Source organism: Dermochelys coriacea, chromosome 4 (genome assembly GCF_009764565.3).
Source record: "Dermochelys coriacea isolate rDerCor1 chromosome 4, rDerCor1.pri.v4, whole genome shotgun sequence".
Classification (NCBI taxonomy): domain Eukaryota; kingdom Metazoa; phylum Chordata; order Testudines; family Dermochelyidae; genus Dermochelys; species Dermochelys coriacea.
The window spans coordinates 90,668,945-90,681,915 of record NC_050071.1 but is presented as its reverse complement, the minus strand read 5'-3'; the positions used below and the strand labels follow the sequence as shown (position 1 = coordinate 90,681,915).

The 12,971-nt window shown below is 43.1% G+C and overlaps 2 protein-coding genes across 5 annotated transcripts in view; one reads left to right on the top strand and one right to left on the bottom strand.

The window, feature by feature from the left end:
- Nucleotides 1-12,438, bottom strand: part of PPAT (phosphoribosyl pyrophosphate amidotransferase) — a 76,780-nt gene extending 64,342 nt beyond the window's left edge. Inside the window, exon 1 of one of the 2 annotated variants that reach the window (XM_038399145.2) lies at nt 11,843-12,438. In XM_038399145.2, coding sequence (XP_038255073.1) covers nt 11,843-11,970 — 128 coding nt within the window. In that variant the 5' untranslated portion in view covers nt 11,971-12,438. The remainder of the gene's footprint in view (nt 1-11,842) is intronic. The other variant, XM_043513776.1, reaches the window with a different exon arrangement.
- PAICS (phosphoribosylaminoimidazole carboxylase and phosphoribosylaminoimidazolesuccinocarboxamide synthase) overlaps nt 1-12,971 on the top strand; it is a 62,928-nt gene that overhangs the window by 32,913 nt on the left and 17,044 nt on the right. For 2 of the 3 annotated variants that reach the window (XM_038399141.2, XM_038399139.2), the window contains 2 exons: nt 610-800; nt 12,711-12,756. In XM_038399141.2, coding sequence (XP_038255069.2) covers nt 610-800; nt 12,711-12,756 — 237 coding nt within the window. Of the gene's footprint in view, nt 1-609; nt 801-12,310; nt 12,360-12,710; nt 12,757-12,971 lie in introns of those variants that run through there. The other variant, XM_043513774.1, reaches the window with a different exon arrangement.

Genomic DNA, 12,971 nt, shown 5'->3' with positions numbered 1-12,971 from the left:
AAGTGCGGGGGGGACCACCAAACACACAGGCTTCCAGTCACAAAAAGGATTTCAGATCTATATGCAGAGCAGCTAAATGTCACAACATTTCTGAGAATACCCTGCTCAGAAAAAGAGGTATAAACTGAAGCTAAGAAAGAACTATGGCTGGGCAATTAAATATTTTCATTTATTATCAGCTTATAAACAGTCTGAAGAGAGCACTCGTGAGTTGCAAGTAGAAAAGTTTGAATACATGAGGTTTAACGGTGATTTTACAAGAAATTGGTCAGATTCACTCCCTGTTGGACATGGTATTAAAGTTTCGATTTGACAAATCAGCTTTTTTCAACAGAAAAATGTTAATCACAGAATTCCTGACTAGCTCTATGACCCAGATATATCAGGCAATTCTTCTCTTGCTGATGTGATTGGTGAATAATACCTTTAGAAAACAAGTGTATGCCAGTCTGTAGAGTTATACAGTGTAGACTCATCACTTTGTCTGTCTTCTCTTTACATTGCTATGACTCTCTCTCTCTCTCTCTCTCTCTCTCTCTCTCTCTCTCTCTCTCTCTCTCCCCCCCCCCCCCCCCGCCCTCCAATAACGTATGGTGCTTTCTTCTACAGAATCATCACCTGGTCCGCTTAAGAAGAGTGCTTCTGAGAAAGCTGTAGTACCGTTTCCAAGAAATTTAACGGACAGAATGCATACAATAACAGAAGGCAAAAAAGCACTTTTAGAAAGGCTTTGTAAACAGGAGGAAACACAAGACATCAGCAGAACACAGCTGCATGGTGATCCTACAGCTATAAAACAGGTTGGTTTAATGAACTTTCTACCAAACTAGCATGCAAAAAGAAAATACAAACAATCCATGATTACAGAGATGGAAGATGGTTATCTAGTGCAGGGATCGGCAATCTTTGGCATGTGGCCCGCCCGGGTAAGCCCCCTGGTGGGCCCGGCCAGTTTGTTTACCTGCCGCATCCGCAGGTTCAGCCTATCGCGGCCAATGTGGGCTGCAGGAAGCGACGCAGGCTGAGGGATGTGCTGGCCGCCCCTTCCCGCCACCTCCATTGTCCTGGAGCGGCAAACCACAGCCAGTGGGAGCCGCGATTGGCCAAACCTGCAGAGGCGGAAGGTAAACAAACAGGCCCAGCCCACCAGGGGGTTTACCCTGGCAGGCCGCAGGTTGCCGATCCCTGATCTAGTCCATCCATACTAGTACAGGATTGCTTCTCTACAGTAAATTTGTGCTTGAACTATTTACAACTAAACAAGAATGGCTTTCCCATCACTGCTTTTGGGAGATTATGCCACAGATTAACAGACTTAATGGAAAGGAAATTTTACCTTGTTTTAAGCCTATATTTTCCTTTGCTTTAAATTTCACCCCATCCCATGCAGATACAACCTTATTGACCATCATAGTAATTACTCCTCCTCCTCTGCATTCATAACCTTCAAATAAGGTTACTTGAAGGTTTTATCACAGCTTCCTTTAGCAAAGTGAGCGAGAAGTGAAAAATACAAGTTTCCTCTGAACAAAACAAAACTCTCACCAAATTATTGTGTTGATGATGTTGATTTCCTAAATCTGCAGACAGAAAATTCTAGTGCCAGGGCTTCTGCTCAAGCAGCAGCATAAAATTAACAAGACTCTGGTCAGTTTCACTATAAATAGTCAGAACTAATGAGTCAGTCACACTTCTGCTGCCTTGTACTAGACATTTTCATAAAGCTATTCAGGAAAGCTCTCTTTCCTGTAAATTTACAGCAAATAAGTAAATGAAACACTGATAGTCTGATCTGACACATTACCTTTAATTTTCTCAAGTTAAAATTATGTACTACAGTGAGAAATATCGGAGAATGGTCATTCCACTCCACCCCTTAATGTGTCTGAATCTTTCTGGTGTTTGTCGTAGCCTACTATTATTTCAATAATTGAAACAACTCTGTGTCAACAGTGAACCAATTCGCTGTCTACTACTGCCTAAGTATTGATATGTATAAGGAATATAGAAATCCCCCTATTATCCACTCTCCACTTTAAGAGGCAATCATTCCCTATGACTGCTATCACTTAGCCAGTTTTTAAGTTCTCAACAAGACTGCATCTTACCCATAATTATTTATTTTCCCTGTTAATCTTATGATGGGCTTTATACAAAGTTTTCTGATAATCCAAGTTAAGTTATTTTCACTGGGTTGACTTTATCTACTATTTTATTAACTTTTTCAAACAATTCTAAGAAACCAGGCAAACATGGTTTTCCCTTGCAGAAGCTGTTTGACCCTATTAATATATACAGCAGCACATTAGAAAAAAATCCCAACTACATATGTAATGATGGCTTCTAAATTAGCTGTTATCACTCAAAAAGTTGATTTTGGAATCACCAGGGATAGTTCTCTGAAAAATTCAGTTTGTGCACAGCAGCAATCAAAAAAGGCTAACAGAATGTGAGGAACTACTAGGAAAGGGGTTAAAAAAAATTATTATAATACCATTATATAAATCCATGGTGCACCCACACTTTGAATACTGTGCCAGGTTCTGATTGCCCCCCTCTCAAAAACAATATAGTGGAACTGGAAAAAGGTTCTGACAAAGGCAACTAAGATAATCAAGGGTAAGGAATGGCTTCCATATGAGGAGAAACAAAAAAAATATTAGAAAGGGCTGTTCATCCTAGAAAAGATCACTAAAAAAGGATATGATAGGTCTATGAAATAATGAATGATGTGAAAACAATGAATAGAGAAGTATTATTTACTCTTTCCCCACAATACAAAAATCAGGGATCACTCAATGAAATAATAGGTAGCAGGTTTAATAGAAACAAGAGGAAGTATTTACAGTGAGTTTAAAGCACTGCGTAACTGGAGTTAGTTGGCCCACAGGGAGAGGGCTTAGTTCTAAAGGTATTAACACTGGAGCTAGTAATGCAGTGGGCACTCAGCTACTCCATGCTGCTAGTACAAACAGTGGGTTTAGGTCCATTGCAGTCTGATGGCTCTCATTCAAGCTAGGACACAGTTCATTAGAACTCAAGTTATCTACACCTGGGTTAATACTGCAGTAAAGATAATTCTCTCAATGAGGCACAAGCCAGAACAGAATCCCAGTCTCCCCCACAGCATTGTTCTGAAGGAAAAAAAAAAAAACAAAAACAAAAAACCAAACACAAACCTCCCTCCTCCCTACACCAAACAAAGATGAATCTTAGTTTAGTCACTAAAGTAGACTGATCTTTCCAGTAAGAAAAATTACTATTTTAAACAGATCTTTCAGAGAAGAACATTTTAGTTAAATTATTGTCTAGTAGAGAGTATGGCAGAGCAGTCCTGCAATCTCACGATATACATTGGCTTGAAAACTGGTAGTTGTCATTTTAAAGACAAAAAGAAAAGGAGTACTTGTGGCACCTTAGAGACTAACAAATTTATTTGAGCATAAGCTTTCGTGAGCTTCAGCTCACTTCACACTGAATGCATCCAATGAAGTGAGCTGTAGCTCACGAAAGCTTATGCTCAAGTAAATTTGTTAGTCTCTAAGGTGCCACAAGTATTCCTTTTCTTTTCGCGGATACAGACTAACACGGCTGCTACTCTGAAACCATTTTAAAGACAGTAATGCAGTGTAATGAGAAGAGGGTAGACCATGAAGCACAGAAAGAAAGAAAAAAAAATCATTTTCAGTATACTATAACTTTTTAAAGAGTGACTTTTGAAGTAATTACTTTTCCTTAGGAACCATACCCTCGCTCTTCAGAGGCCTGAATTTCACTGTCTGCCAACTTTCAGAACAGGTCCACATGCATGCTGTTTATACTCCATTTTCATTCCACTTTGTTCCTGGGAAATGTATCATGTTTTCTCAGAAACTTCCTTCCTCCACTGTTCATATTCCTTTGGCTCAGAAATGTTAACATATGTCCACGATAATGGAGGCACTTGGTGCTAACATATGCTCCTACACTGTCCCACTGAAATGGCTCTACAAATAATACTTCATTTGTTTGAATAGTTAGAATTCTCATACAAAACATTTTTGCTTAACAAGTCAAATTGATTACCATGATTGCTGTGCTACAGTTAGGGTTAAGTGTCCTTTTCTGTTTAAAGAGGAACTGTTCTAAATATTCTAAAATCCACAGGCTCACTCACATGGTCTTGAAATTTACTGGGGGTGCTAGATAGCATTAGGATCCAAAATTGGGGTCATTTGAGCAAGTAGTTACCAAGATAAGAGTTCCCCCAGAAAACCCCAGCATTTTACAAAGCAATTCATTCTTCTGGGTTTTTTTCTGCTCACATATCTGGGTCTCAAACTGTGGCTTTAATTGTTCCTCATCTGATCTCAATTACTTGGCATTTATCTCAATTAGTGCATGGCACCCACTGCTCCTTTGGGGAAGCAGTATTGAAGTTTTTAACCTTGGAGTTTGGAACTCTGGGTCAGTGCAAGCTATACTGTAGTGCATAGACATAAGGATGGGTGGCAGAGAGGGGGTGAAATTGATGGGGTGGGGGAGCTTAGAGCAGTGGAGGGATATTTGTGTGGGGCTTAGAAGAGCAGGGATACACAGGTGGTCAGAGCAATGGGTGTGATGGACAGACTGTTAGAATAACTGGAGCAGTATGGGGGAGTGTCTCTGAGCAGTTAGAGAAAATGAGAGATCAGAAAAGTGAGAGAGAACATGAGGGAGGGTGTTGGAACAGTACATCGAAGAGGAGGTGGAAAGCTGGGGGCCAAGCTGGACAGCAAGGGATATTGGGAGCTTTATCTGTCCCCCCCAAAACCTCCACATCCATGTCTCCTATGTGTGTCCCCACTAAAAAAAATACTTCTCACTGCCTCCATGCTAGCCCCTGCACTGTTTCTGCACCCTCTACCCAGTTTCTAAACCAGCAAGTTTGATGGTGACACCTGCCTCTTGTGGGGAGGAGAGAGAACCAAGCTGTGCTGGACAGGCAAAGAGACAAGAGGATGCAGAGGCAGTGAAGGAATTAACATGCACCCAGTGTATTCAGTGACAGGGTAATCATTGCCAAGCAAAGCAACCAGAAGCAGTGAAGGGTGAGAGCTGGGCGGTGTGGTATGGGTTACTGAGAATTTTTTTTTTTAAACCAAGAAAATTAAAATCCCCAAAACTCAACACATAATTAAGGATGCCCAGTGGTACCCTGTGCCCTTCTAGAATGTGTAGAGTGGCTAAATTGAAACCTCTGAAAACCAAGAAATAAAGTTAAGGCACACAACACACCCACAATCTTATCTAATTTAAACAGCATGTGAAATTTATGTAGACAGAATACAATTAATTACTGACCATAGTTAGGATAAGAAGATAAATACCACTACTCTTTGGAAAGGTGCTGTCGGATCTTTTAATCTGAACTATAGTGTAAATCTCACTTGAAACACTAGGTATGGCTTTAAGAGGGGAAACAGCCACATATTGAATGATTAACAACAGTTCTTGTAGGATCTACACATCCCTTGAAGGCTGCCAATCCAAGTGTTTAACTGGCGTGCTCTTGCTTCTACTGCAAAATCTGACAGGATCATAATACAAGGTAGTCTGGCTACTAGAGGCTAAAACTCTCTCTCAAAAACACAAAACAGGGTCTGTTTGTGTGAAGATCACAGGCAATGTATCAAGTTTATCTACTAAGAGCAGAAATACAAGCCAATGATATTCTGTTCATTCCCTATGATGTTCTGTTCATTCCCTCTCTAGAGCACTTGGCATTTTCAGAAGACAGGATACTGGGCTAGATGGACCATAGGTCTGACCCGGTATGGCCGTTCTTATGATCTTATGAGATCCAACCTGCAATATCGAATTAGATATTGGAGATCTGTGGCTAAGGGGGAAGATACTGTTAAACTTGTTAGTAAAATAGATTACAACTTCTGCACCCCAAACTGGTAATATTGTGAAAGTTGAATAAAAATAGGTTTCAGAGTAGCAGCCATGTTGGTGAAGAAAAGCATACCAATGAAGTCTGAGGCCTAATCAACATCTAATCAACCTAGATACACTTGCTTGGGGGTGGGGGGAATCCCCGAGATATGTAGTTCAGCTGACTTACACCCCAGTATAGACACCACTAAGTCAATCGAAGAATTTTTCCATCAATTTTGCTACTGCCTCTTGAAAGGGGTGGATTATCTACAGCAATGGAAAAACCTCTTCTGCCATTGTAGCAAGTGTTTACACCATAGCACTACAGCAGCAGCACCATAGCTGTTAGTGTCTGTAACATAGACAAGCCCTCAGTCTCTACCGCTTTTGGACTCTCATAACAAATCCCACACAGAGCCCGATTTACTAGCGGTCCCATATGCTGAACACTGACTAATTTCAATGGGAGTTCTGCATACAGAGTGGGGCTACATTTCTCCTTTTTGGTCAGAAGAAAGCAAAATGGGTTCAGATGTTTTGTACATAGCAGTGACACATTTTACTGTCAAAAATACCCATCAGAATTGTTTCTTTGGGAAAAATTAACAGGCCTCACAATTGTTCCAAGACTGACTTTTTTCAAATCTGCCCTTGTCAAGGACACAAATGACGTTTTTACTTAATTTGTAGCTCAAAGTACTCCATATATCTCTCCCCCCCACCCCAAAAAGCTACTTTTTTTTTTTTTTAAAAAGGCATCCTGTCAAAATACTAGTTTTATAATTACCTTTTTCCTTGGCTCTCAAATAATCAAGCTAAATCAACAGACTCATCCTTAAGACCTCTCCACATTAAAGCTTGCATAGCAAGTGATTGAAAGTTTCAAACCGTCTACATCAGGGGTTCACAAACTGGGGGTCACAAGATTATTACATGGTGGGGGTCACAAACGGTCAGCCTCCACCCCAAACCCTGCTTTGCCTCCAGCATTTATAATGGTGTTAAATATATTAAAAAGTGTTTTTTTAATTTATGGGGGAGGTTGAACTCGAGGCTTGTTATGTGAAGGAGGTCACCAGTACAAGAGTTTGAGACCCACTGGTCTACATCTACTGCTAACACGGCTATAAAATGTGTTACAATCATGCTGAGAATCACTGCTTTAGACAGGCATTTCTATAGTACTCACCACAACACTGGTGTTTATAATGTCACAAAACAAATTCTGGGATCTCTTTAGATTATGAGGATGCATAAAGAGGTTTAAAAATAGGCTTTTTTTTTTTTTTAAGAGGTTAGTTAAAATATGTTAAATGCCCTCCACAGCACAGTCAGTGCACATGTGAGACGGCTGGGAGTCAGGGACTATAGATATGTCTCATAGGGCCCACTTGAATTCCTATTGACTACAGTGGAAGTTTGATTAGTCTCTTAGGATTTGTCTTCAGGAGAGTTTTACCAGTCTTAAGTGAATGCGTTATTTTTTAATTTAAGCTGGTGTAACAGGATCAAGCACCCAGTGAAATAAAACTCCTAGTTGAGTGACCTAAACTTTTTAGCCAAGAATTATGAAAATTATGCATCTACTGATTCATTTTAAGTGGTGGGATCACAGATGCCAAAAAGTTTGAATTGCTGGGTACCACTGTGTCAGAAGAAATGACATAAAAATATGTCATTTGTGTTTGTTGCACATTAAAAAGTGCAGTGTTTGTGTACTCAAGCATATGATGTGATGCCTAATAACCCTTAGCTAGTTGAACTCCTGTCTGTTTTAACATGTTCCCTATAGCTGCTTTCTCCTTGTTGATCTATTATCTCAAAGATTCAGTGAGGTACACTGCTAGCTTTGTCATTTCTTCCTTTTAAAATTGGAGATAAATGTTGCTAAATATCAAGGGCCAAATTCTTCCCTCTGATTGACTTTAAAGGGAACCCTATGCAGTACGTTATCAGAGGGGTAGCTATATTTGTCAGTATCCAGAAAAACAACAAGGAGTCCAGTGGCACCTTAAAGTCTAACGGATTTATTTGGGCATAAGCTTTCGTGGGTTTAAAAAAAAAAAACCAACACACTTCTACAGATGCATGGAGTGAAAATTATAGATACAAGCATAAATATACTAGCATGAAGAGAAGGGAGTTTTGTAAGGTAACCCCTTCTTTTCATATCCTAGTATATTTATGTTTGTATCTGTAACTTTCACTCCATGCATATGTAGAAGTGTTTTTTTAATCACAGAAGCTTATGCCCAAATAAATCCATTAGTCTTTTAGGTGCCACCGGATTCCTTGCTTGTTTTGTGTGTGTGTGTGTGTGTGTGTGTGTGTGTGTGTGTGTTTTAAAGTCAGTGCCAATTCAAGGGCCTTAGTGGTTTATTAAATGTCCTTGTTAATTTCAGTATAAAGCCTAAAGAACTTATTTTAGTGCTGATACAATGTTCATTAACATCAACTAAAAGGCTCCCCCATATATTTGAATGGGATTTGGATTGGGCCTTAATTGGTTGGCCCCTCAACAGTTTTTATTCCCCCCACTGCAGATTTTGCTTTTATATATTTATTTTGTTAATGTTTTATAGAGAACATGGCTTTAATACACACTTTTAAGTTAGAAGAAAATGAGTTTCATAAAGCACATTTGATTCAATGAATGCTGAATTTTAATTTTGGGTTGCAAGTTACCTTCCATTTGGAGAAAATAGAGATAAATCACGACCTATTGATGACATACAAATGGTTTTAATCTGTGGCACATTTACTTATCGGTTGCATCTGATGAAGCAGAAAGCATACAGGGAGTGGAAGATGGGAGGGATCAGCAAGGAAAGCTACCTTATTGAGGTCAGAACATGTAGGGATAAAGTGAGACAGATTAAAAGTCAAGTAGAGTTGGACCTTGCAAAGGGAATTAAAACCAATAGTAAAAGGTTCTATAGCCATATAAATAAGAAGAAAACTAAGAAAGAAGAAGTGGGGCTGCTTAACACTGAGGATGGAGTGGAGGTTAAAGATAATCTAGGCATGGCCCAATATCTAAACAAATACTTTGCCTCAGTCTTTAATAAGGCTAAAGAGGATCTTAGGGATAATGGTAGCATGACAAATGGGAATGATCATATGGAGGCAGATATTACCATATCTGAGGCAGAAGCAAAACTGAAACAGCTTAATGAGACTAAATCGGGGGGCCCAGATAATCTTCATCCAAGAATATTAAAGGAATTGGCACCTGAAATTGCAAGCCCATTACCAAGAATTTTTAATGAATCTGTAAAATCAGGAGTTCTACCGAATGATTGGAGAATTGCTAATATAGTTCCTATTTTTAAGAAAGGGAAAAAAAAAGTGATCCGGGTAACTATAGGCCAGTTTGACATCTGTAGTATGCAAGGTCCTGGAAAAAATTCTGAAGGAGAAATTAGCTAAGGACATTGAAGTCAATGGTAAATGGGACAAAATACAACATGGTTTTACAAAAGGTAGATCATGCCAAACCAACCTGATCTCCTTTTTTGAAAAAAGTAACAGATTTTCTAGATAAAGGAAATGCAGTGGATCTAATTTACCTAGATTTCAGTAAGGCGTTTGATACCGTGCCACATGGGGAATTATTAGTTAAATTGGAGAAGATGGGGATCAATATGAACATCAAAAGGTGGATAAGGAATTGGTTAAAGGGGAGACTGCAACGGGTCCTACTGAAAGGCAAACTGTCAGGTTGAAGGGAGGTTACCAGTGGAGTTCCTCAGGGATCGGTTTTGGGACCAATCTTTTTATTACTGACCTGGGCACAAAAAGTGGGAGTGTGCTAATAAAGTTTGCAGATGATACAAAGCTGGGAGGTACTGCCAATTCGGAGCAGGATCGGGATATTATACAGGAGGATCTGGATAACCTTGTAAACTGGAGTAATAGTAATAGGATGAAATTTAATAGTGAGAAGTGTAAGGTTATGCATTTAGGGATTAATAACAAGAATTTTAGTTATAAGTTGGGGACGCATCAATTAGAAGTAACGGAAGAGGAGAAGGACCTTGGAGTATTGGTTGATCATAGGATGACTATGAGCTGCCAATGTGGTTTTGGGATGCATCAGGAGAAGTATTTCCAGTAAGGATAAGGAAGTTTTAGTACCATTATACAAGGCACTGGCGAGACCTCACCTAGAATACTGTGTGCAGTTCTGGTCTCCCATGTTTAAAAAGGATGAATTCAAACTGGAGCAGGTACAGAGAAGGGCTACTAGGATGATCCGAGGAATGGAAAACTTGCCTTACAAGGAGACTTAAGGAGCTTGGCTTGTTTAGCCTAACTAAAAGAAAGTTGAGGGGAGATATGATTGCTCTCTATAAATATATCAGAAGGATAAATACAGGAGAGGGAGAGGAATTATTTAAGCTGAGTACCAATGTGGACACAAGAACAAATGGGTATAAACTGGCCAGCAGGAAGTTTAGACTTGAAATCAGACGAAGGTTTTTAACCATCAGAGGAGTGAAGTTTTGGAATAACCTTCCAAGGGAAGCAGTGGGGGCAAAAGATCTATCTGGCTTTAAGATTCTACTCGATAAGTTTATGGAGGAGATGGTATGATGGGATAATGGGATTTTGGTAAGTAATTGATCTTTAAATATTCAGGGTAAATAGGCCTAATCCCCTGAGATGGGATATTAGATGGATGGGATCTGAGTTACCCAGGAAAGAATTTTCTGTAGTATCTGGCTGGTGAATCTTGCCCATATGCTCAGGGTTTAGCTGATCGCCATATTTGGGGTTGGGAAGGAATTTTCCTCCAGGGCAGATTGGAGAGGCCCTGGAGGTTTTTCGCCTTCCTCTGTAGCACAGGGCACGGGTCACTTGAGGGAGGCTTCTCTGCTCCTTGAAGTCTTTAAACCATGATTTGAGGACTTCAATAGCTCAGACATAGGTGAGGTTTTTCGTAGGAGTGGGTGGGTGAGATTCTGTGGCCTGCGTTGTGCAGGAGGTTGGACTAGATGATCAGAATGGTCCCTTCTGACCTTAGTATCTATGAATCTAGTATCTAAGTGAGCTGTAGCTCACAAAAGCTTATGCTCAAATAAATGTTAGGTGCCACAAGTACTCCTTTTCTTTTTGCGAATACAGACTAACATGGCTGCTACTCTGAAACCTGTTATCATCTGTATATAATCCCAGTTACCCATACCCTGAAGAGAACTCTTTTAGTAGGTTTCAGTTAAATATCCAAAATGTATCTAGATGTTGTACACTGCATTTATTGCATGGCTGTAGCACAAATATGCAACAGGAATCGATGGATTAAGAGAGATCTAAATTATACAAAACCAATCCTGATCAAGCAGCACAGCCCCAATTTAAAATAGGGAATAGTTTACTCTGTGCTTCGTGTCTTTATTGAAGTTGATTGAAAAATAGGAACTTGAGGTGAAACCCAACTCAGCCCCGGAGTGCACGTGCTAACTCAAAAAGGAGCACGATCTGCTCCAGACCCCAGGCTTCCGAGCTGGCGTTATAACAGGCCAAGGTCAGTCATAGCTAGAATATATATGCAAACAGTGTAAAGCAATCACAAAACGGAAGCTCCGAGAAGCCCTGGTTCTAGGGTGGGTTAGAGCGTGCAACTCGGGGGAAATATGTCAATTTTGGCTACTGCCGCTAGAAGAGCTGAGGAACCACTGGATAAATTGCAGCTTTTTGCGTTCGGATGGATGCCCCCTGAACCTACCTCCCCTTTACCAGGGAGCACACAGTCAGCGAGTACACAAATAATCGCAGATGCCGTGTCGCCCTTTCCTTTCTTGTGGTGCTGGTGCTGGTCCTGTGGGGGGGGGGCCCCAACTGCGCAGGCCATCATCTGCCACACCTCCCCACGTGCACCCCTCCCTTTAAGCCGTGCCGCAGGCGGCCCCTCCCCGGCATGGTGCAGGGCGCCCCTTACCTGTGTTGCAGCCCCACCAGCCCTAAAGTGATCACATGGGGCACATCGAGCTCCGCGGGCCACGAGCCGGAGGCGATGCAGCCGAACACGCCGCACTCCTCCCGGATCCCCAGCTCCTCAAACTCCATAGCTCCCGGCCACCCGGCACAAACACGTGCTGCCGTGGGCCCTTAAGCGCGGGTCTTGGCGGCCGCCAGCTACCTCCCGTGCGAGGCCAACTCCTGCTGCGCCGGCGCCGCGGCAGCCAAGGACAGGCCAGCGCCGTCCCGCCCAGGGCCCCGCCGCAGCCCCCCTTATTTACATACGGGGGTGGGGACTCTAACGATCCCCCCTGCCGCGCTCGGCCCCTCCGCGATGGGATAGGAGCTGCCGCTAGGTCTGTTCTTGGAAACATACAGTTCATCAGCGCGGGCACCTCCCCCTCCCCCGTCTGTGTTTGGTAGGTTCCGCTCTCCGCCCTCCCACGCGCTGCTTCCCCAGACTCCCCGCTGCGTTCACAGCCGGCCCGCGGCGGCTCGTGAGTGACAGGGAGGGAGGGAGCGGGTCCAGGTACCCAGAGGCCGGGGGGTAGTTGAATTGGTGCGAAGGAGAGCAGGGGGAGGGTGCCCTAGGGCGGGGATATTGGCGCGCGCGCAGTGAGGGGGGCAGGCGCGTGGGAGCTCTCACAGGGAGGGGCCACGGGGGGGGGGGGGCAGCAGTCGGTGGGTTTGCCCGTGCTGGGGCGGGTTCCTTGTCGGCACAGCCACTCTGAGCTGGGCAGCCACCCGCCGTTTCTGCTGCCCGCCTTTGTCGCGCGCGCTGCGTCATCGCGCGTGAGCGGAACCGCCACCAGCCCCGCGTGCTAATCGGGCCGCTCTGTGTCTCGTAGGTGCCTGCTGCCCTGGCCGCCGGCGCGATGGCTCCCGTAGCAACAGGTAACGTTCCGCTCCCCCGGCCCCGGCCCCGGCCCCGGCCCCGGCCCGGGGTCTCTGGCGACCTTGGGGCTGAGTTCTGCGTCAGCCTCCCCCGAAGCTGGCGGGGCTCGGAGCAGAGCCCGCTTCCCCTCTCAGTCTTCCCCAGGGCGGCGGGCGGCTAGCGCTGCCGCTGCGCCGCCGCCGCCTCTGCAGAGAGGAGCTCCTGCGTAGGGCCG